Source organism: Guyanagaster necrorhizus (assembly GCF_019112545.1).
Source record: "Guyanagaster necrorhizus MCA 3950 unplaced genomic scaffold BT62scaffold_3, whole genome shotgun sequence".
Classification (NCBI taxonomy): Eukaryota; Fungi; Basidiomycota; class Agaricomycetes; order Agaricales; family Physalacriaceae; genus Guyanagaster; species Guyanagaster necrorhizus.
In genome coordinates this window covers 1,561,572-1,583,946 of record NW_025064882.1, presented here as the reverse complement: position 1 = coordinate 1,583,946, position 22,375 = coordinate 1,561,572, and the positions used below count along the sequence as shown (strand labels likewise).

Below are 22,375 nucleotides of genomic sequence, written 5' to 3'. Positions count from 1 at the left end.
CGATCCGATGTTACAATAGAGAAAAATGATCTTGTGTGATATTCTGGATTACTGATACAATGCGAACGACTCTATCGAGGTACTTCAATTGGTGTCTGCTGTCTCCCTCATCTGTGAAAGACTTCCATTTGCTCTTGTTGGAGGAGCACGGTTGAAAGCTCCATACAGCTGACTCGCCTCCTCTTCTTCAGATCCAGGAACGCCATAACCACCCCCACCGGCAGTTTCTTCGTGATATAGATTAGTACAACTAAGAAGAGAGACACAACACCTTACCGATACGAATCCTGTCCCCAGGTTTCATCGGACACTCATTTTTTCCTCCAAGAGCAATCGTCGTGATCGTTCCATCAGCTTCCCTCCTCAACCAGAAGTTTCGCCCAGTCTGTCCGTGTGAGCCACCACGCATTCCGTAAGGCGGAATTGACCGTCGCTCGGATAGAATGGCAACATCCAGCTCACGGGTAAATTCAATCTCACGTACACAACCATCGCCGCCTGTGTGTCGACCCAAACCTCCTGACTCTGCGCGGATGCTAAATTCGCGTACAATGACAGGGTATTTACGCTCAATGTTCTCCGCATCACCAATACAAGTGTCTAGTGTGACATTAGATATTTATGCCACCTTAAAAATACAGGCAACTCACTCGTCATATGAACATGAACACTGCAGATCAATCGATGAGACTCAAAATGGCAGGTATAGCCGGAAAAATACATACCCACTTTGCCCATCCCAAGTTGAGCCTGCTCCAGAACCCCCTGCAATGGTCTAAGATAAAATGTGTAAGTTAGAGAAAAATAGAGAGTTGGTATTCATACCTCATAATAGCCAAAGCCTTTCGTCTCGGTCCCGTAGCCGAACGTAAGACTAACATTCATCTCGGTTAGTGACAGACACTCATGAAAATCGCTGAGTCTCTTACTTATTACAGGAACCCTGAGAAGCTCCGCAAGCTTCGAAAGCTTTGAGCACGACATCCGTTATACTGCAGACTTATTAAAGACTCATATTCCGCGGGAAATATGACATACCGCTGTGATGTCTCAACGTTACCTGCCACCGTTGCAGCGCCTGGTCCAGGAGAAAGAATTGAACGAGGTGGGACAATTACTTTGATTGGGGCCAAGCATCCGTGGTTCAGTGGGATGGCGGTAGGAATCAGCGAGCGAAGCACATAGATGATGGCGCTATATACAATAGCTGTTGGTGCATTCAAATTCGAATACCTGAAGATATATAAGATCCGGTCAACAGAGATTCAAGAAGCTAGAGACTCACGACTGTGGGCTTGTCCCCGTAAAATCAAACACAGCTTCGCCCAGCTTGGAGTCAATGTCAACTTTGAGCTGTAACTGCTCTCCGCTATCCATGTAATCGATAGCTTGCAATGACTTCCCGCCGAACTTTGTGTCCACGAAACGCAACAAGTCACGCACAGCAGATTCTGCAGTCTTTTGGATGGCGAACATGTAGAACTATGGGACGCTCATTAGCTACAGTGTCCAAGGTTTCGATCGAGTGGGCATACCTGCACAACTCTCAATGAAAACTCCTCAATTAGAGCCCTAATCAACGTAGCGCCACGGTGATTAGCCGATATCTGCGCCTTCATGTCAGAAATGTTCTACAAGAAAGTATGTCAGAATGTGAACAAGACTAAAGACTGCGCAAACCGTACATCTTTCAATGTTCGCGTTCCAGAGCAGCCAGGGAACTTCGAAGGCTGATTGTACATGATATCCACGACACCTTCCTCGTCGAACTTTCCCTGTTTCACCAGCTTAAAACTCAGGATTTGCGCTCCTTCTTGCCAGATTGTCTTAGAGAAGGGAGGCATTGAGCCGGCGCGGATGCCGCCTGATAGCTTGTCAAACAGGAAGAAACGAGACGAGATGAGCATACCAATATCAGCGTGATGGGCACGCGAGGCTGTCCAGAAGACGATCTCACCGTTGTGGAATGCAGGGGTCATTACCGTAATATCAGGAAGGTGGGAACCTCCTGCATCTGTGATGTCCGTTAGTTGCAATTGACAAGGTGACAGTTAGGCATACCTGGATGGTTCGAGACTAATACGTCACCATCTTGGAGCTGGCCTTTGTGCAGCTCGGCTTGGAAGCGCACGGCCGCACTCATGGCACCGAGATGACCTGATAATCACGTCGTCAGACGTTACGTGATGGGACAGAGAAACACGTACAGGGTATATGAGGTGCGTTCGCTACGAGTAAGCCGTCAGGTGAAAAGAGAGCACAAGAACTGTCAGTATGAATGAGTAATTCTGTGAAATTGAAAAGGAAGTCGCCCACAAATCCAAGCGCTCCTTGATGTTGGTCGAGATAGAAGTTTGCTTAAGAATTGTCCCCATCTATACGCGTAATCAGTAAAACGAGAACGACGAATGAAAATTCCAACCTGTTCTGCAATACCCATAAACCTATGCCCGAACACAGATAGCTGTATAGGGTCAATTTGGTTGATGTCTAAAACGGGCTTAGACGTAGGTGGCCCTGCACGGTCAATGATAATATGCTTCGAGGTAGCCGTCGCCAAGTAGCCAGGTTCGATAAGGATCGTTTGAGTAGCATCGAAAATGATTGCTGGAGCCTACGAATTTGTTTATTCAAGTCTACTGATGAGAGCATTAAAAAGCCTCACTGGAATTTGGTCGCCGGGAGATAGTTCCTGCAACGGCACAACAGCAGTATCGGTCCATCCCAGCCCATCGAAGTACACCTTCTTTCTGTGACATTTCTCTAGCAGTCCCTTCGCCTCCATTAGCGTAGACCTTGCTATCTCGGCATATGGACTCTCTTGTTCGGTTCTGTCGCTCTTAGCAACTGCTCTCACACGTACATCATCGACATGCACACTTCGATCCTGTAGTGTGAATCCAAAGAGCTGTTCGTGCTGCCGGACAAAGCTACTGACAAAATCCCCATCCGCCGGCTCGCGTACCATCAAGGATGTGCTTGTTCCGTGGAAACGGCAGTTGTACATGAGTTCAGCAAATATCTGTGCGGAGGGAAATCCTTGAGAAAGAAGAGATGTCCGAGCACGGTTAATGAGGATGTCCGCTCGCATGCGGAGCGAGGAATAGACGGCGGTGTTGTCTGCGTCTGTCCGTGAGTCGAGAACATCAGAAGCAGGTTCTTGTTCTTCGACGACCACATCTGCCAGTGCCATCCCGTAGGCAGAGAGAATAGATGAGAAGCGAGCGACAAGAATACGACAGATGCCGAGGATGGAAGCAATAGCAGTGCCATGTTGGCCTCCTGCACCACCAAATATGACGAGGTTATGGCTAGCACTTTCAAAGCCTCGGGCTTCAGTCAACCTGGTATATAATTAGAGATGATCAGTAATAGAGTATATAGATAAAAAAACACACGTTCGAATAGGTCTGCTCATAGCTTCATTCGCCACACGGAGAAAACCAGAAGCAACTTCTTCAGGAGTCATTTTGATTCCTTTCTCAGCACTGATCTTGGCGGTCAATTCCTCAAAAAGACGACGAGTAACATCTATGTCTAAGGCCTCGTCTTCATTGGGTCCAAAAATTTTTGGGCTGAAGACAATCAGTCTTTCAGCAGATAATTATAAATGGGACAGCGTACAAGTGTTCGGGAAGAAGCCTACCCAGAAGCAGATTGGCATCGGTGACGGCTAGTGGACCTCCCTTGCGATAACAGGCGGGGCCAGGGTGGGCTCCAGCACTCTGAAAACGAATATACCATCAGTTCGATACTGCAGGCACTCGGACGGAAGCACCAACCTCCGGGCCCACAACAAACATTCCGTTCTCCCAGAACAAGCGAGAACCGCCGCCAGCAGCGACCGTGTTGATGTCGAGTTGCGGGGCTTGGATGATAACCTCAGCGGTGGCTGTTTCGAATACGTGTTCAAGATGACCGCTATATCGCGAAACATCGGTAGAGGTGCCGCCCATGTCTACTGATACGAGTGGAGTACCATCCTCTGCGTCGTAGCATGTTTTGGAATACCCAATGACACCTCCCGCAGGGCCAGAAAGCACAGCACGAAGGCCTGAAAAGTTTCTCCAGCTGCAAAGACCGCCGTCACTCTGCATGAACAAGAGTTTATTTCCAAGTGCATCGAGCCCACCCTCAAAACCCTCGGCGAATGTCTCAATGTATGTCCGGGTCACAGGAGAGAGATACGCGTCCGCGATAGCTGAGTTTGCTCGCGACACGATCTTGATCATCGGTTGGAGCTCAGACGACACGGATACAGCAAAACCCATCTTTCTCGCGATATCAGAAACGATATTTTCATGCTCGGGATAGACGTAAGAATGAAGGAAAGCAACGGCGATGGACCGGAAGCCCTCATCCCAAAGTGACTGGAGCTGCATCTTGATGATGTCCAATTCAGGCTTCTTGAGAACACGGATAAAGTCGCCTGTAAGTCCTCGTACGATGGACGCGTCGGAAATGCCTTCGAAAGAGGCCGGAGATGACTCTGGGTCCTCGGTAGAAGTGGCAATAGTGACGCGCTCGGCAACTTCAATGACCTTATCATAGAGCGATGAAAGCTTTTTAGCTGACAGGTCAAAGATATTGGGTCGGGCTGCAGAGGACTTGGACATCAGAATTCAGAACAATTGGCTGAGAATACGCACCTTGTTGACCAATGCGCAATACATCCTTGTGCCCCTCCGTCGTCAGAAGAGCACACCGGGCACCTTTACGTTCCAGCAGAGCATTGGTCGCAACAGTTGTACCCATACGAATGCTCTCGACCCGGTCTAGCTTCAATTTTGAGCCCTTGGGTATACTTTGACCGGAAGTCAACTCTAGAACTCGTCGGATACCTTCTGCTGGCGCATCGGGGTAGTTGTGCGGGTCCACAGAGAGGAGCTGGCGGCCTGTAAGTGGGACAACAGACGACGACGACGATTGCGAACCTTGAGCACGATATCAGGCTTTCCTATCTGCGCACAGTACACGTCCGTGAACGTTCCTCCGCGGTCTGATAATGGTAAGACAGCGTCATCTCTACGGCAATCAACGTACCGATAGCAATTCTGACAAGGTCTAACGACATGACGAGCGCAAGGCAGTATACGTCCGAAGGTCAGATCAGTACCGTGATATAGCTATATGAGAGACGGATATCCATTCCTGGCAGATTCCGAAATACATACAGATAGGTGATAAAGATGAACGAACTCGCAATTCCGAGTCGATACCGGCGGCAAGTTCGGCTCATGCGGAATATGCGAGGAATCATTTCCTTGACAATTCCTGTCGCTTGGCTGGGCACTTCCTCATACTTAGATAAGGTAGCTGAGAAAATTACCCAATCATTTATATCTGTGGAGGTGCTGCCATGGCCAATAACTTCGTTACTGAACACCCCGAAGCAGTTCCGAACATGTCATTCATCCCAAATACTAGTAATACCTACATGTCCTCCCGAGATGCAATTCGAATGTTAAGAGGCATCTGTGTTCCCTTTTCCCGCTGACCTTCAAGCGTAGGAGTCATCACAAAGCACGCCTCCCTTCGAATGCTGTCACCTTTGTCCGTCAAGGAGAACTCAAAGTTATTCAAAAGTTCAACGACAAAGGCCGATAGCTCGAGTACCCTACCCGTCTTCAGATTATACGCAATACTGCCACGAACAAAAGCTCACGTACGCAAATCTCCAGCCAATGCACGCTCGTCCGCCACCTGAGAAGGTGAACCTAGAAGACAGTTAAACCTTCCCGGAATACATGATAGTCGGAGAAGCATACAGATTTGCGTACATGCCAATAGATACGCTTGACTTGACATTATCGCACAACCAACGGTCAGGATTGAAGACACTTGAGTCCTCTCCGAATATATCCTTGTTCCTAGGAGGTCACGAACATGCATCAGTAAATGGTTCACATAGAACTTCGCGGCGATCATGTACCTATTATATGCAGCAATCGAACTGATAATTTGGAGACCCTTGGGAATTGGTACTTCGTACATGACCTTTCCGTCTTTGGTGATTATCGGTTTCAGCAGCGGCAATACGTCATCCTTTTCCGATACTCTGAAAACGTTGTATGACACTGGATGGAAACGAAGGCTCTCCTAGATTTGACGGGTTGAGCCTTGGTCTATCTCAGGGCGTCAGATACCTACTTTTACAACGGCAGTTAAATAGGGCATATTATCGAAATCTGTGGCCGTCAATGACCCGCCACGCGAAAGTACCAGACGTTCCTTTGCTCGGATCTCATCCCGAAGTTTGGACTGTATCTCCGGGTGCTTTGCAAGTTCCAGCAATGCCCATGACAAAGAATTTGACGTTGTTTCATGACCTGCCATGATGATTGTGCTACAGGAGTGAAATTGTGAGTTGCACATAAACACTTTGAATAACGTACATCATCTGCGCAAGCAGTTCTTGCTCTGAGAGTCTTGTGTCTGGGTTCTGGGATGCATTGGCCTTGACTGTTTTATGTTACAACAGCGTATTCGACAGCGCAAACGATTCAACGCGCCTAAGAGACTCATAATGTCCTTGTTAGATTTACCGTCAATCAGAGCATCGTACTTTTCTTTGACCAGTTGCTTCGAGACGGTGCCGGTTAATCGATTCAATTTGTGGGCATGAGACAAACGCGATATCGGCAAAGACTTAGTGATGAATCTCGAAAGCCAGAAAGGAAGAAAGTCCATGAGGCTCAAAGAGAGGATGGCCTTGTTTGTTGGAAGGCCGAACGTATCAAAGCTGAAGAAACAAACTTAGCACTGGTCCTCGCAATCTATTCTGGCGTACACGATGTTTGACACAATCTTGGTCAGGATGTTGTCTGTGTCATCAAGAGCTCCGAAGTCGTAGTCGAAGGCAGCTAACAATCAAATTTCAGCATCTCCAGGTCGACACGGAGAAACTCGAAACCTTGTCCTATAATGTCTAGCGTTGCACGAGATGTCCATGAAGGAACATCCACGGTACATGACAGGCCACCGTTGCCCGAAATGATATCTCTCCATTTGGCAGCCATCTGGATAACACTTTAGACCAGATTAGACACATCTTGAATTGGCATTCACCTTCCCAGCATGAGTGAAAAAGATTGGTACGAAAGCCTTGATTTCTGGAGTCCCAAAACCGGGCATCATAACCCTTCTCTGCCGCCTGTGAATGTCGCCTACTCGACTTAGTCATGCCTGGTGGAAAATACAAAAAGCTGTCGCATACCGTCGACGCCCACAAGCCCGGGGCCAAATATCGTTTGAGATACAGCAAGACGACCCGACGTCTTAGTAAAACCATATCCGGAGGCATGATAGATATATTGTAACGCTTTAGGGTCCGAAAGGAGCAACCGATCTTCCTATATATCATGTCGTTACGGTATTTTTGTCTTGGAGTTGAACAAGAGGCATACACCGAAGGGTGCCTTGATTCGGACGACATCACCAAACTCCTCCTGCCACTTGAAGTCAATCTAACATGGGACATAAGCATTTTGTACTACGTAGAAAGGTGGGAAAGTAACAGACATCGCCAGCTTGCCCTTCCAACATTTCTGGGAAGTTGCCTGGATATTGTACATTCAGATTAGTGACACAGATGAAATTTCGACAAAGTTGCACTCACCGTATAAGATCGAATGCGGCTGAGGCCCACGGATGTTGGTGATTGAGATGCGGGACCATCTCTTGTATACCAAATGAGCAATAATCGAGGAGATGAGGATCCAAAGTGCGGTGAGCAGAATCATAGCGAGGTTAGAGTGCAAGTAAATCGGGCCAAGACGTGTACGTCAACAAGGCCGGTGATTGGAAAAAAGCGCCGTGTGATTATGGATGGTCAGGGTTGCATGGTTATTGAAGACGTCAATCAATATTAATATTTTGAGCCTATGGCCTAAGTCTTGAATGTAAAACATAGAAGGGCAAAGGTACAACAAGCATTTCAAGTTTTTGAAGCGACAATTCCAACAGAACCTGAAGTCAGAGCCGAGATTTAGCCTAGATAAGTTGAGTTGATATTCCTGCGCCACAACGGTCAATGCTTGAAGGTCCTGGTCCTGGTCCTGGTCCTGGCTCCTAGATACTAGTACTGTGATTGTTAGTCACGTTCAGATTTCGAACAAAGAAATTGGCTACAATATAAATCGGTGAAAACGAAGGCTCCATAATTATGAAGTTCATACTGCTATCGGCTGATGACGTGCCGAAATTCGGCCTACCACCTCTTTCCTTTCACTACGAGTTGGCAGTGGGTACTCTGATAAGGAATTTCTACTCTTTCTAAGGTGTAAGTATCACAACCAACCAATGTCCTTCATGTGCTGGACATCGGTAAATATCTTAAGTTCCAGTACAGTATTTGTGCGAATTCGACCGTGACCCTAACCTTAGCGATCTGACTTAGTCCTCTTCCTCCATGACTGACGAAGGCGCATTCGACATAGTCATCCTTGGAACTGGTCTCGTGGAATCCATTACAGCTGCGTGAGCCTGAATTCCACCTATCCTTCTTCTTTTCTTCTTATTTCCCAGTGCGCTTTCTAAAGCTGGTTTTAAAGTTGCGCATATCGACGATAATGCTTATTACGGTGCTGACGAGGCCAGCCTCTCACTGGAAGAGTTCATCGAATGGATTCATGAAGATCACGAATCATTCTCTGCGTTCTCCGGCACATACACTAAATTGCCTCATGCACGCCAATATTCCATCTCTCTCTTGCCGTTTGTGATCCCGTCGGTCGGGGCCCTCATATCTGCCCTCATAGCGTCCGGAGTATCAAGATATGGAGGGTTTCAGCTTGTTGAGCGCGTGGGTATATACGATGCTTCTTCGGGAGCCGTGAAAGGCGTGCCAGGCAGCAAAGAGGACGTGTTCAAGAGCAAGGATATCACTCTAGTGGATAAACGGCGCCTGATGCGATTCCTCATGTTTGCCTCTGGAGAGTTTGAGGGAAAGCCTGAGCTCGAGGGAAGGGAGGAGATGGCGTTTGGCGAATTTCTGAAGACGGCATTCATGCTCAATGACGAGACAATAGCAGCAATTGTCTATGCATTGGCTTTCTGTTTCACTGTCCATGGTATGTCCTAATACATATCAAGCTATTTCTTCTATATGATCTTGGGTTACAGATTCCACTCTACGCACATTACAACGACTCCGCCACTACCTTCGTTCAACCGGACGCTATGGGTCCTCACCTTTTCTCGTAGGTCACTATGGCAGCTCAGGTGAAATCGCACAAGGCTTTTGTCGGACAGCTGCGGTAGCCGGAGGCGTCTACATTCTTGGCCGCGCCACGTTTTCCATTACCCACTCCGATTCCCGATATACTATTACGCTTGAAGATTTTCCTGAGCCGCTCACTTGCCGCGTCCTGATTTCGGCTGCAACTCACCTTCCATCAAATCTTGCTTTGCATCAGAGATACGTTGCAGTTTCTTCACCGGTGCCAACTTTTGGCCACGGTATGGCACGATGCGTAGCCATTATCGACCAACCGCTGTCATTCGGCACCAAAGCTCGATCAACGGACGAAGTCACTGATGCTCAAACCTTGGAACCCCTTCTTGACACAGGGATACTCGTTTTTCCACCGAACTCTCTTACAGCATCTTCAACGTCCGCAACAGCACTTGTCGTTGGTGAAGGGACCCTGTCTACCCCCAAAGACAGGTGGATCCTCTATCTATCTATGCCCGTCCTTCCCTCAGAAATGCATTCATCATCGCCAGAAATCATCCTCACGCCGTATCTGACCGCTGCTCTCAAGACGTCCCGGTCCCCTACTCCTCCGGTGCCACTATTTACCACTTTCTACCTCCAGAATCCGTTATCTACTCGTCGCTCAGAGTCCGAATCTGATTCCGGAACTTGTTTGGTGTCCCCGCAGCTTCCAATCGTCCCGCTCCCCGACTCTCCGGATCTTGCCGTGGAATATGCAGAAGCCGTTTTCCGGAAGGCAAATAAGGCACTTCTACCAGATGAAGAATGTGCGCAGTTTTGGCCGCCGTTGGAAGAGGCTGGTGCAGAAGAGGAATTTTTTTGAGTGTTGGGGTATCCAAGTTTTGACTCGCGTAGATTGACAAATCATTTTCGTGACTTTTTCATGTGGTTCAGAACTCCAAGGAACTGTCACATTGATCTTCGACGATTCCGTGGTAACGAGATTTTTTCAATTCCAGATGTATTCCGAGATACATGTATGGCGGCGGAGGTTATTCCGCTCTTTCTGAATCAGCCGAAGCTGACGAGTACTTATCTTGCGTCGGAGAACATTACTGACATCCATGTCTTCACACACTATCGCCTTGCTAGGCCCCGGGGCCATGGGATCCGCAATGGCCCTTCGGCTTTTCAGCTCTGGAGCGGGATCTATCATGACCAACCTTGATGGCAGATCAGAAGCAGCAGTCGAACGTGCAAAGGCGTCTGGGATGGTTCATGCCTCGTACTCTGAAATCATCGCCAAGTGCACAATCATATACAGCGTTGTTCCACCAAAGGAAGCGAGACACGTCGCAGAGCAGATAGTCAGTGCGTACAAAGAGTTGGCGGAGGTGGCTTGCAAGGATATTATCTTCACTGACTGTAATGCGGTCAATCCGGATACCATCAAGGAAATGGCACAGCTCTTCACTGGAACGAAGATTAGGTTCCTCGATGGCGTCATTATTGGTTTCCCCCCTTCCGACACCAACAATCCTGGGATTTACGTTTCTGCGCATCCAGATGATTTGTCTGTGTTGGATGTGTTCACGGAGGTTTCGACAAATTTTGGATTGTACATCATCCCTCTGAAAGGCGAGGGCGCAAGTATTGGTGATGCCAGTGCTTTAAAAATGTCGCATGCAGTGAGTGACTCATCTTGTGGACTGTATTATATCCTGGGTCACATCTCTTCCACAAGGCTATTGTCAAAGGAACTATTGGAATATGTGCGACGTCCATTCTCGGTGAGATCCGACACCAATGCAGCAGGCACAGAGCACTAATTGAAGTATAGCCGCGCAAGCAAGCTCGCCGACTACCGCACAAGGCCTTTTGCATGCTCTGAGCATATCTCAGCCCGCCTTTCTTGACATTATCGTCCGTCTGATTCCCCAGATAATGCCCAAGGCATATCGGATGGTGTTCGAGATGGAGGAGGTTTCGGATTTTGTAGGCGGTGAAACGAGCAAGACATTTAAGGGGATCGCGAAACTTTTCGAAAGAGTAGCGGATGCACATATTACGGAGAAGAGAGGAGATGGCGGCGACGTAGACACTCTCCTCCGGTTTGTAGATGAGACTAAGAAAATTTTGCGGTAGTAGGTATTGGCTACGTAAATACGACAGTAAGACAGTATGAATTGGCCATCTTTGCTAGGACAGCTCGGGTAAATAAGTGTAAACTAGTCTACCCCGGTAGCTCGTAAGTAATAGGTGAAATTAGTAAGAGTGTTCAGGAGGGCCGTGTTGGTCATATAATGGCACCAGCATCGTCAAGGCAGGACGGAAGTCTGGGTGAGAGTATGAAACGGAGATTAAACGGAGATTAGTACGGACAGGATATAGGAAGAGATCTTTGTTTCGATGTAGCCATCTTTTGGAGAATACAGTATGTATGGGTCCATAAAAAGGGTAGGTAAGGGCGCGGGAGGTGGTAGGCTTTGTGTGGTTTGAGAACGGGAAGCAATGAAGTCTGTTGATGCGTTGAGTTGAGAAGGCCTTGATGAAGAATTTGTATGAGCAGGAGTGTGTACAATGGTAGGAGGATGGCGGGGAGGAGGAGAGTGCTGTAGGAGATAGAGGAGCCAGCGATAAAGTGAACGACCAGGAAGGGAGGACCACTGGTGGGGCAGTTGAGGGACATGAAAGGCGGATGAAATGATATGGGTTGAGTTAAGGTGGTCAGTGTACAGAGTTGGGAAAGAAGGGAAATTTAGAGGGGGAGGTGGTAGGTTGTATTGATGTATTGTTAACGCTATCAGTCCATATGCTTCGCCATGGTGGACTCAAGCAGAAGTTTGGAAGAAATCAAGTTGAGGGCTAGTGCGGATTGGCGTGAAATAGAAGAAAATGTAACGGAACGAGGAGTTCTGAAGGCAGACACAGGTAGAATTATAGATGCATCAGAGTCAAAGAGGCCGGGAGGAATGTATGAGGGAAGTGGTGGATGAATGGAGACGGCGTGGTAGGCATTGATAAGGTTATGGGCATTTTGCATTCGTAAAAGTGGAGGCAACACAAGAAACCATAACGGTACAGAGTACTCACCCGCAGCCGCACGACGGAGGTTGTTGTGCGTGTCAGCACTCTGCACGCAGGTCCGATTCTCGACATCTGTCCATCTTGTCCCCACACAATTATTGATGTCACCCATTGCCATGAATCCATCAACGAGATCCTTCAACGTTATATTCCGGATCCATAGAGAGATTTGAGGCCATCGTTCTTGAGCACGAGTAGTTGCATTTTGGAAGGAGACGTTTGAGTGAGGTTGGAGTCGTAGAGTCGTGTGATTATCACTGTCTGAGGAGAAAAATGCAATGTCATTCAGATGTGTGAGGCCGGCATTGGCAAGGTTTGTTATTGCCTGTGGGTGTAAAGCGAGATGAGAGGATAAGGAACGATTAAGGTGATGTAGGGCAACATCGCCGTGGAAAAGGAAAGAAAGGTCTGTGTTGCGGATAGAGGAACCCGTTCGATACAGAGTGTCATGTGCGAGATGCTGTTGGAAAGGCAGATTATTGCTCTGACGCATAAAGGATCTTTTGAGAGATGTGTCGAAAGGAAAGGTGTAGTGGTTCAATTGACATGTCCAATCTGCCGGCCATGTTCTGAAAAGTTCCCAGATGATGGTTAATATCACGAAGAAGGCCGTTAACGGCCGCAGCACGATTTAGACGGGAGATGGAAGGGAAATCAAAGCCAAAGTGAGATAGAGGAAGAGAGAGAATTGAAAGGGAAGGAGAACGAGAAGTATTCATGCACTTTTGCAGCCACTATATGATCGAGACGCAGAACATCTGCATCAGTAACAGGCTGAAAGGCAAGACAAGGTCGTATTTTTGAAATCAAACATTGAGAAAGCACATGTCAGAGGGCCGGCAAAGGAAGACAAATATTTTGTAATGTAGGAAAGGTGAAAGAAAATACCAGTGTTGTCAGGTTGCCGAATTGAGCTTTAGGGTCACTGATAGAGACGCGGAGGAACTCGATGTGGGCAGTTGATACAGTGAGATCATGCTGCAGTCGGATCTGAGGCTATATGAGATCTACGGACATGACTTGAAGATGAGCGAGTGGGTTTTTTACATTGCGAAGAAAGGTGGCAGATTTTGACCAGTTAGTTTTCCCTCCATAAGCACTCTGGAACGTCTCAGACATTGTGATTGAGAGGCAGGTGGGCATAGAGGTAGTAATGAGGGCGGAATCATCCATAGCTTCTACCATCACAGTGGGGACAGTGAGTCGGTCGTCGGGAATGTGAGGTTGACCATGGAGAGATTGGATCGTTGAGATTCGAATGCCGTTGCCATGTTGAAGAAGAATATCTGATAGCCAGTGGTTCCTCAAACTGCTGGTAAAGGAGACGACGGAGTCCGGTCCGTTGAGCTGTGTACATCTGTTAGACTCGCAAGCCTCAAAAAAGCGAAAAACGAAAATTCAGAAGATTTGTCTCGACCACGCCATGATTGCTTTTCAACGGGTATCTGTCACTCGTCTACCTCTAGTGAGGTTCCCCTTTGCTCGCTCTGCGTCTACTGCTGCATTTGATGCCGCCATTCACAATTTTGGCACGGACCTCGCGCAGAGGCAACCGACTTTCTCCATCCCCGCCAACGGAATACAAATCCTCTCGCAACCGAGCGAGTTTTACGCGTTGGTTCTCGTACGTACTATGTTGAAGCTTCCTTTACAAGGACCATGCTTAACATCATCCAGGACACGATTCAACACGCTCAAAATCGAATATTTCTGTCTTCGCTCTACATAGGCTCTGGTGAAAAAGAATTGGTACGTTATTAGCTATTATCGCTTAGTTATGTTGACTAAATACTCAGATTGCCTCGCTCTCTTCAGCTCTACAAGGAAAACCGGCCCTTCAGTTGCATTTACAGCTAGACTTAAATCGTTCAACACGTCCTGGATATGCATCTACAACAAGATTGCTTCTCCCTCTCTTGCGTGCTTTTCCGCACCGTGTCCGTGTGCACCTCTTCCGAAGCCCAAGTCTTCGTGGAGTGCTGGCGAAGGTGATGCCTCCACGGTTTAATGAGGGCTGGGGAACGTGGCACGCCAAAATATATGGCGCCGACGATGACGTTTTAATCAGCGGGTGAGTACGCCACCTCCGGAAATGTATATAGTTGACAAAATTTCAGTGCGAATCTCAACGGATCATATTTTACCAACCGTCAAGACCGCTACATCTATTTTTCTAAGCAGAAGCAACTAGCTAATTACTGCTTCCAATTTTTGAAAGTTGTGTCAACGTGTGCGTATGTGCTGTCCCCAGCTGAAGATACGGATCCCTCGGATAGCACACCTTATTCATATCGACAAGAGGATTACGTCGTGCGTTGGCTGGATCCTGATACGCATCCGCACAACTTCAATGAGAAATTGCAGAAGGCGTTATCTACCTTCCAGGAAAGTCATCGCCAGTCATCATCCTTTAACTCGTCTTCCAGTGATGTTGCCCTGTTCCCAATAGTTCAAGGTGGCCAATTCGGCATACGAGAGGAAGAGACTACTATAGAACTCTTGTTCAATCATCTTCGAAGTATCCCGCAGGCTCAACGTCCATTCATGGACCTTACTAGCGGATATTTCAATTTATACCAGCCCTATCAGAATCTCTTGCTTGCTTCACCGGGTATGGACGTCCGTGTTCTTGCAGCCAGCCCTAAGGTTTGCTTTGCTAATTTCTATCTTGAAGTTGTCGATTCATTCAACTGTCTAGGCCAATGGGTTTTATGGATCGAAAGGCATCTCTAGTCGTATTCCTGAAGGATATACCCTTCTGGAACGACGGTTTATCCAAGCTGTAGATCGTGCAGGAAGATCTTGGCGTAAAGTCACTGGCACAGGCATTCAATTGAACGAGTGGGAAAAAGAGGGCTGGACGTATCACGCGAAAGGTTGGTGAAATCCGTTGTCGTTACGAAATGACCTAAATAAAGACAAACTAGGACTTTGGCTTTCACCCACAGCCGGGACGGATCCGATACTTACCCTCTTTGGATCAACAAACCTGAATGCGCGCTCGGCTCACATTGACACAGAGTTATCATTCTTGATGTTATTGCAGCCGTTAAGCGGCCATGATGTTGCTGATTCAACGATGTCGTTAAGGCGCCGGTTGGCTGACGAAGTAAGGTCAATTCGCAGTCATGCACATGAGTGGAACGGTTATCAGAGAACTGTTCGACCTGGTACAAGGACGATGTTGAGGATAGTAGAGGATATGCTTTGAAAATGTAATGATATATCTCGTCGAGGTATACTCCCTCTTACTCAAAGAATCAAGTATAATTCATCCGGCCATACCGATAGTCCGAATATTTCCCGTGCGTTAGTCAGCTTAGTATCACCTGGTGTCGAATTTGCTCTCCGGATCATCGCATATATCGTCCATAAAAACTTCAAAATTTCTCGCTATCTGTGCACGGCTCACGGTTTAATTATTGGATCTCCCTCAAGAAATCCTCTCTCTAATGAGGTCCACGACAATGCCTCCTTGCTCAGTGCCTCTCTGGCTGGTAGCCATACCCTGTTGGCCATCATGCACCCTCTCTTATGGCGACACATTTTCATCGTGTGTGATATGCCTCTAGGACCTGAGGACAATGCGCAATCTGCTAGTATCAGGGCTTTATGTGCAGATCCTCGGCGCGTATTCAGCACTCGGGCTTTGAACATAAGGCTAAAAGGACATTTTGATTATTCACTTGGGATATTCAAGGCACTGGAAGAAGGCCTTCCAAAATTTACCAATGTTACCCGCGCGTCAATCGATTGTTGTGAATCCCACGAAATGCCGTCATGTGGCCAGCCAGGCTACTTCATTAGACGAGTACTCATATTACTTCCATCGCTCCTCAGTCTTACTGTAAAAGACTGCTATGCCGATGATGTTGACTTTGGCAATTTCAGTTATGACGAAGAAGAGGACAATGCCTTCCCTGTCATTGCACCACAATTTCGTCATCTCGGCCTCAAGTACTGCGGTTGACGAATGGCCAGGATATGGTACAGTATTCCTCGACTAGAAGTCTTGGAAATGGAAGCCGGAGACGGAAGGGCTTGGTATGTGGACGAAAGAAAGGGAGGAGGCAAGTGGGGAGGTAAGTGAATTTGCATTTTTACATTTCTACCTCGTCTAATGGCTCTGAGATAGGGATCAAAAGTCGTATTCTAGATGTGAAGGGACTGATGGAATTGGAACACGCACAACATCTCACCCGGTTGATGTTGCACAGCTCTACTGATATTGACAGTGTTGTACTAGATGAAAACATCTTTGGGGGGACCAGATGGACATCTCGAACATATACGAACCGGTATTTAGAATGATTTAGAGAATATCGTTTATTTTTTCGAAGTGCGTTTCCTTCTTGCACAATAATGACGCAGAACTTGAAGCTGAATCGGAATTAGACCAATGCATTACACAACCTCACGGAGCTCGGTTTGAACCTTAAGTATGAACCGGAACTGTTCGGCAAACTACTTGCTTCAGCAGGAATCGCGTCGTCTCTCCTCCAGCGACTCTACATTGGCACATCTAGGCCATGGGATAGGAGAGAGGACTTTGAGGCCGCATTTCCAAGAGCTGGAAATGATGGCGGTCGTTCCCCTGTAAGGTTTCGTTCTTTTGATGCGCTGCGAGAGCTTTATCTGCCGTGTGATGGAATCAGTTTTGAGCAGCTGGTAAGGACATGTTTCCTTTCTCCGGCACGGTGATGTTAAATCTTACGATAGGACGTCCTTTCTCTTCTGCTTGAAGAGCTTCCGCGACTTATATTTAGGCTATCTAGGTGATAAAGATTAAACCCAGTATAGAATCGAAAATGCCTCGAGAGCATACTCTTCTATTATCAGAACCACTCGCACAATATCTTGGACTGACAAAGGAACAGTAGAAGTGGAGAGACACTCCGACTTGGATTCATTCTCATGCAATTGGGGAATGGTGGGAAACCGGCAGGGTCAGTAGGGTGAGAATCTCGCTTCAGTCTATAGTAGACGCAAACCTCAATTCACGTTGCATTCCAGGAACCAACTCACTAAAGTTCAGAGAAGTCCTGCCTAATTTGCTCACTTCCATCGACATTGTGGCATGAACATTCAGCCTTTTCTGAAGTGGCGGAGCGAGGTTAATCACGCGTCTGGGACTCATCATGTTCTTAATACTATAGGTGCAGTCATAGATCTGTTTATTTTAGTCCTTTTTGAATAGATTCGCAAGGCACACTTTGAACTCGTGTCTCCGATACAATCGACTGTATAAACTTTATAAGGCTGTCGCCTTCACTGCGCCTCTTGATTCCAAAACAGGCCCAAGTATCACAGGTTGTTGATAAGCGCCTATGATGGTTCATCATGACCTACCAAACTCAGATGAGAAGTTCCTATGGCTGCTTCCAGATTCATTTTGATAATCACAGGGTTGGCGTAAAGCGGTTTCGGGGTATGTGGGGGGATTTGATTTTAGCGGCAGCCGACTAGACGCACATTCTTTCCACCACCAGAAGCCAATCTGTCCTGTACTTGGGTACATTCGAGACTTCGCTTATGACCACGGATACGATTTATCAGGATCCAACCGACCCCGTCGATGAGATACTTGATTCATTTTATTTTAGCATTGAGGAGGAAGAGACAGGAATAAATGATAACGAAGAGCAGAACATGCACGAGTATGCTGCAAACTCCGTCTACTATTCTCTTCATTTCGGCTGACCTTTTGATGTCAACAGAGTTGCCTCATCTGCCTCTAGTACTCAGAGCGACGGTCTATCAGAACCAGAATCAGAATCAGACGATGAAGCGGGTGCTTTTTATGCGTTATACGGCGGAAGATCGAGCCTTTCGTCCTCTTTGTCATCTCTATCATCCGTGTCGGCCCTGAGAGAACAGGTCGACCTTCCCTCTGAGAGCAAAGAGGTCACTGGTATATTCGCCAATGCCCGAAACGATAACGTTCCCCCACTGGATACCTATCATCCGATGAACGATTCTTCCCTCATTCTCGGACGTGAAGATATTCCTCAAGTGATCTCCGCTTCGTCAAATGCGTATGATGAAGCAGTTCTAGGTGACGACCCTTTACCGCCGAAGTTTAGCAGCCGATTGTCAACCGAGACTATTCATGGCGTAAGGTAGCTAAACGGTTGCCAAGTTGAGAGCGACTTTCTTATGACCAATCTCATTTAGACGTTTGCCAGTGAAGGAAGTAGTAGCATGACCTTCCGGAGTACAGTCATTATTTCGGCACCTTGTAACAAGTGTAACCTCTATAGCAGTGCTGGTACTGCCGCGTGTCATATGTCGACGAATCGGGGAAATGGGTGCCCTTGTTTTTTCCTTTGCCTTCCAGAAGTGTACCCTTTCATGGGAAAAATACTTCGCTGTGTTGGCTGTTGTACACCTGTTAGTTTTGTGTTATCGGACCCTTACGCTCGAAAATTTAAACCTTTCGGTTCTGTCCTACTTTTCTTCTAGCATGTCTCTTGTATCCCTAACCAAAATGTATCTCAGTGTTGTTCCAACTCCCAGCATTCGCAATGTACATGCATGGAGTAGGTAGGTTACAGGCCGTATGGCAACCTTTCCAAAACTTGGTCCAAGTACTTTGTCATGTCATTGCTCTTGCTCTCGCTCTTCATGGAATGTCTCTGCTTTTTAGGACTGACAACGTAAACATGCTTAGCTCAGCGCTCAGCGCCCATCAGCAGTACTTTGCGGTGTTGGGTATGATTCCCAGCGTTAGCCTAACAAGTTCACGACTCTTTTCGCCCTTAATGGGCGGAGTGCCTCTACGTGCAGTGCAGTGCAGGCTGTAATTCGAGAACAATATTCTGGCCAGCTGTATTCGTGGTTTTCTGCCTCATTTCGTCCCTATACTCCGCCCCTCATAGCTCTTCGGTCCTCTGGGTACGGCCACTCCATCAAACTGATGCTGTTTTCAAGATATGATAGTTACTCGTAATGCTACACCATCCTCCATCAAACGCTGGCTATAGACAGCTTCATTAGTTCCCAGTCGGTCGTGATGGTTGCGTGCTCATGCTTTTACTCTATCGGATCACGTCCTTTATCTAATAACGTTCTCTCGCACTGGATTTGCGCCTTTATTTGGAGTCTAGACAAAGAACAGACAAAGCACTGCAATTGAAGCCTGGCGTATGATCATTATCTCACATGCTTTAGAGAGTGAGGCATACTGTTCCCTTTTAGGGAGTTGGTGCTAGTGTCAGTGCCATGGTAAAGCATGCCTCTCACTTTGGTATGAGGAAACATGTACACGGTCCAACTCATGCCGTCGGGAGGCATGGGAGATCTGAGCTTCATGTATCTGCGAGGTCCCAGGAGTGTGAGATTCGATGCAGAATTATATTATTCTTTTAGGGTAGTAATCATCGTGGGACTAACTTTTGAGCCAAAGGAAGGGGGCGTTCAAGGATGTCAATGTGATTAAGTAAGAAGGATATAGTAGAGTAACGGCATGTCCAACATTGATGAGATGTGAATACAGAGATGAGCAGGGATATTAGGCGACATCTGAAAATCGAAAGAGAGGTATCGTTACGACATCGAAGTGATTTTTGAGAAGGCTCGGCGCAGGCTTGCTGCAAAAAATGTGTCGACAATGAGCGTCAAGAATAACTAGAAATGCTGTTGCTTACCGACGATAGGACTGCATGGTGCTGACATAGATCCACTGGGGCAAGGATGCATGACGAGCTCGTGGTTGGTTTCATATCGGCCGTCGCAGAAGTTGCATATAAAATGCCTAAAGGAGGTGTGAACACGACGCATGAATGAAAACAGTTACCTCAACATACCGGTCATCAACGATGTCATGCAAATGAAGGTGGCACGCTAAGCCTTTGACATTGGTTACTGTGTCGCGGCAGCCAAGTCGAGGACAAATAAGAGGATCTTCCGGGGAGAGTTGGCAACGGAGCATTTCTGCAAAAGCTTCCGCTTTCTGTAATTATATTGACCTTGAGTATTTTACGATAGCCAAAGAATAGAAAGAAGACTTACGAAGTCAGTGAGGGAATCTGAACGTCGTAAGCTGATTTTTGGATCCGTGTCCAGAATGTCCCGGAGGGCGTTATCAAGAGAACAGTACTCCGAGGCATCAACCAACGTATTGTCCTCTGAGCTATCAATCAAAAACGAACAGTTGGCGCGGGGAGGGATGACAATTGACAGAGTCTTCCTGCGGTATGATGATGCGATCTCCTGGGCAGGAGTGAAGGAGGGCCCCTCTTCAGACTCAGGCTCAACTTCAGGAGAGATAGTGCGAAGGATGAGGCGCGATGAAGAAGGTTTGAAATTCCATGTACTTTGGTCATCATCCGAGTCATGCAGACAGGCCAGGATGTTTGGGAAAGATTCAGGAAAGTAGGTGGCATATCGTTTCTTCGTCGAGTCATAAGACTGCGGGGAGACCTTGTTTCCAGCATGATCCATAAGGCTGTCTACGACAGCGAAGAGAGAGTTCATCGGAAAAAGTTTGCGGAGAGACGGAGGAGGGAGACGCCAGCTCTGAAGAAAGATAGATAAAAACGGCAAAGTTTATATAGCTCTGTAGGTGCAAGTGTACATAGAAGCACGCGTATGGCCACATTGTTCGTGAATCAGGGCCACACTTTTTCATCCGATCGGTCAAAGGGCCGACGCCATTGTTTGATGGTGAAAACGATGTGTAGAAGGTTCATACAAAGTCAAGAAAGTGTCCTAAGTACCATTGTGACCCGAATGTGACGGGGGATCACCTGGAACGAACACGCTGTGAGCACAAGTCAAGGTTTGAATCAGGCACGTGAGCGTGTCGGCGGACCCGAGTAGAAGTCACATCTCTTGTGGTGCTACCATCATGTCGTCGCTGTGCAGGCTTGCCTCACGCGCCGTCTCCAAAAAGACACCTTACCCTTCTTTTTGTCCAGGGAGCTCTAGGTTGCTGGCCACTGCTCCTGCATATCCAAGCCATATTCCCCTCACTTGGTTCGAAAATACCTTCTTGCTTGTCGGTGCTGGGCTCATGACGCTGGCTGATCCACGTCGTGGTGGTGAGCATTGAGGATGATATTTGGACTATATTTTCAGTTACCTTGTCACTAGACTTGGTCGCGGTAGTCGGAGAAACGTCTGCCGGCCCATCTCTTCGTCGTCTACGTGACATCATGCTTGAAAGTTCAGAGGGGAGAAGGATCCTCAAACAGCGACCACGCATCAATACAACGACTTTGGATATGAACAATCTGGCGCAGCTTCCAGAAGGAACCTTTGGTCGTGCTTATACTAGTTGGTTGGAACGTTGTCGGGTGACACCTGATACAAGGGCTCCAGTACGTTGGTTTGTCGTAGGCTCCTGTTTGTGATACTAAAATGTATCAGGTTCACTACATTGACGATCCTGAATTGGCATATGTGATGCAGCGATATCGCGAATGTCATGACTTCTATCACTGCATCTGCAATATGCCTGTCAATGTGGAATCTGAGCTTGCTATCAAGTATTTCGAATTAGCAAATCTTGGCCTTCCCATGGCCGGTTTTTCTGCGGCTCTCTACCCTTGGCGCTTGAATAGCGCGAAACGGCACAAGGTATTCTCAGAGTACGCCCCTTGGGCCCTGAAGTGTGGCAGTAGCGCGAGGAGTCTCATCACTGTTTTCTGGGAGGAGCGCTGGGATCAAAATGTTGAGGAGATGAAAACAGAGTTTGGAATCTGGGATGGCCCTCCGGCGAAGTGGCCCAAGCCGTTGAAAGGGACGGGTGAAAAGCAAGCACGGACAGAGGTCGTTGAGAAATCCCTTTCCTCAGATGTGTAGCCAAGTCAAACCCCCTAATTATTTGTTTTAAGATGACCATGGAAACTACAGAGTCATCAGTCATTCGCTGTCTTCCGGTTCACATTACTTACACCATCGAAGACAACGCGATATACGCTTATCGTCAGTCGGAGTTTCCTCTGGCTTTCACTAGACGTTTAGGATGCTGACTTTTTTCAAGTTGTATGGACCAGCCACTCCGACGCTCTGGCATCGAATAAGGTAATATAAATGGCTGACTCCGGATTTGTGTCAAAACCAGGTGGTCTTCGCCCCTGCTATCGTTGCACTGAGGGGAGGAAAGTTCAAGCTTCTTACGGATTCTTC

General features: G+C 47.4%; 10 protein-coding genes across 10 annotated transcripts; 6 read left to right on the top strand and 4 right to left on the bottom strand.

Moving 5' to 3' along the window:
• Window positions 1-30: 30 nt before the first annotated feature.
• BT62DRAFT_927107 (uncharacterized protein) lies at window positions 31-5,171 on the bottom strand. The gene is made up of 22 exons (XM_043185177.1): window positions 5,044-5,171; window positions 4,935-4,999; window positions 4,650-4,887; window positions 3,783-4,597; window positions 3,625-3,725; window positions 3,399-3,575; window positions 2,666-3,344; window positions 2,423-2,614; window positions 2,317-2,375; window positions 2,208-2,266; window positions 2,062-2,157; window positions 1,910-2,014; window positions 1,686-1,864; window positions 1,536-1,631; window positions 1,286-1,482; window positions 1,039-1,233; window positions 930-992; window positions 826-874; window positions 726-775; window positions 651-670; window positions 277-600; window positions 31-227 (listed from the first exon to the last, which is right to left on the bottom strand). Exons 1-22 carry the CDS (start codon window positions 5,072-5,074, stop codon window positions 85-87), a joined length of 3,933 nt encoding a protein of 1,310 aa, XP_043044905.1. The 5' UTR covers window positions 5,075-5,171; the 3' UTR covers window positions 31-84.
• Window positions 5,172-5,330: 159 nt separating this feature from the next.
• BT62DRAFT_927106 (cytochrome P450) lies at window positions 5,331-8,131 on the bottom strand. Its single transcript, XM_043185176.1, has 14 exons — window positions 7,619-8,131; window positions 7,522-7,559; window positions 7,407-7,466; window positions 7,217-7,352; window positions 7,069-7,166; window positions 6,914-7,019; window positions 6,791-6,863; window positions 6,513-6,742; window positions 6,396-6,462; window positions 6,151-6,346; window positions 5,933-6,099; window positions 5,769-5,870; window positions 5,670-5,717; window positions 5,331-5,617 (listed from the first exon to the last, which is right to left on the bottom strand). The coding sequence occupies exons 1-14, from the start codon at window positions 7,740-7,742 to the stop codon at window positions 5,434-5,436; spliced, it is 1,629 nt and encodes a 542-aa protein (XP_043044904.1). The 5' UTR covers window positions 7,743-8,131; the 3' UTR covers window positions 5,331-5,433.
• Window positions 8,132-8,218: 87 nt separating this feature from the next.
• On the top strand, window positions 8,219-10,161 carry BT62DRAFT_421760 (FAD/NAD(P)-binding domain-containing protein). The gene is made up of 4 exons (XM_043180843.1): window positions 8,219-8,281; window positions 8,386-8,478; window positions 8,527-9,071; window positions 9,124-10,161. Exons 2-4 carry the CDS (start codon window positions 8,411-8,413, stop codon window positions 10,038-10,040), a joined length of 1,530 nt encoding a protein of 509 aa, XP_043044903.1. The 5' UTR covers window positions 8,219-8,281; window positions 8,386-8,410; the 3' UTR covers window positions 10,041-10,161.
• A 120-nt stretch (window positions 10,162-10,281) lies between these two features.
• Window positions 10,282-11,409, top strand: BT62DRAFT_978194 (uncharacterized protein; the record flags this gene model as incomplete). The annotated part of the gene is made up of 4 exons (XM_043189329.1): window positions 10,282-10,845; window positions 10,902-10,947; window positions 10,998-11,159; window positions 11,306-11,409. 4 exons carry the CDS (start codon window positions 10,282-10,284, stop codon window positions 11,407-11,409), a joined length of 876 nt encoding a protein of 291 aa, XP_043044902.1.
• A 108-nt stretch (window positions 11,410-11,517) lies between these two features.
• Window positions 11,518-12,737, bottom strand: BT62DRAFT_1000644 (uncharacterized protein; the record flags this gene model as incomplete). The annotated part of the gene is made up of 2 exons (XM_043176661.1): window positions 11,518-11,987; window positions 12,065-12,737. The coding sequence occupies 2 exons, from the start codon at window positions 12,735-12,737 to the stop codon at window positions 11,518-11,520; spliced, it is 1,143 nt and encodes a 380-aa protein (XP_043044901.1).
• Window positions 12,738-13,616: 879 nt separating this feature from the next.
• BT62DRAFT_942307 (uncharacterized protein) lies at window positions 13,617-15,525 on the top strand. Its single transcript, XM_043187826.1, has 6 exons — window positions 13,617-13,868; window positions 13,922-13,993; window positions 14,041-14,315; window positions 14,362-14,890; window positions 14,943-15,120; window positions 15,172-15,525. Exons 1-6 carry the CDS (start codon window positions 13,668-13,670, stop codon window positions 15,453-15,455), a joined length of 1,539 nt encoding a protein of 512 aa, XP_043044900.1. The 5' UTR covers window positions 13,617-13,667; the 3' UTR covers window positions 15,456-15,525.
• A 186-nt stretch (window positions 15,526-15,711) lies between these two features.
• On the top strand, window positions 15,712-17,019 carry BT62DRAFT_916419 (uncharacterized protein; the record flags this gene model as incomplete). The annotated part of the gene is made up of 6 exons (XM_043183989.1): window positions 15,712-15,797; window positions 16,085-16,201; window positions 16,226-16,326; window positions 16,561-16,583; window positions 16,640-16,912; window positions 17,011-17,019. 6 exons carry the CDS (start codon window positions 15,712-15,714, stop codon window positions 17,017-17,019), a joined length of 609 nt encoding a protein of 202 aa, XP_043044899.1.
• Window positions 17,020-17,573: 554 nt separating this feature from the next.
• Window positions 17,574-18,754, top strand: BT62DRAFT_990972 (uncharacterized protein). The gene is made up of 3 exons (XM_043190260.1): window positions 17,574-17,901; window positions 17,962-18,363; window positions 18,419-18,754. The coding sequence occupies exons 1-3, from the start codon at window positions 17,777-17,779 to the stop codon at window positions 18,447-18,449; spliced, it is 558 nt and encodes a 185-aa protein (XP_043044898.1). The 5' UTR covers window positions 17,574-17,776; the 3' UTR covers window positions 18,450-18,754.
• An 870-nt stretch (window positions 18,755-19,624) lies between these two features.
• On the bottom strand, window positions 19,625-20,719 carry BT62DRAFT_990971 (uncharacterized protein; the record flags this gene model as incomplete). The annotated part of the gene is made up of 4 exons (XM_043190259.1): window positions 19,625-19,833; window positions 19,891-19,997; window positions 20,050-20,195; window positions 20,255-20,719. 4 exons carry the CDS (start codon window positions 20,717-20,719, stop codon window positions 19,790-19,792), a joined length of 762 nt encoding a protein of 253 aa, XP_043044897.1. The 3' UTR covers window positions 19,625-19,789.
• A 373-nt stretch (window positions 20,720-21,092) lies between these two features.
• On the top strand, window positions 21,093-22,048 carry BT62DRAFT_883444 (Coq4-domain-containing protein; the record flags this gene model as incomplete). The annotated part of the gene is made up of 3 exons (XM_043182747.1): window positions 21,093-21,285; window positions 21,338-21,564; window positions 21,614-22,048. The coding sequence occupies 3 exons, from the start codon at window positions 21,093-21,095 to the stop codon at window positions 22,046-22,048; spliced, it is 855 nt and encodes a 284-aa protein (XP_043044896.1).
• Window positions 22,049-22,375: the final 327 nt, after the last annotated feature.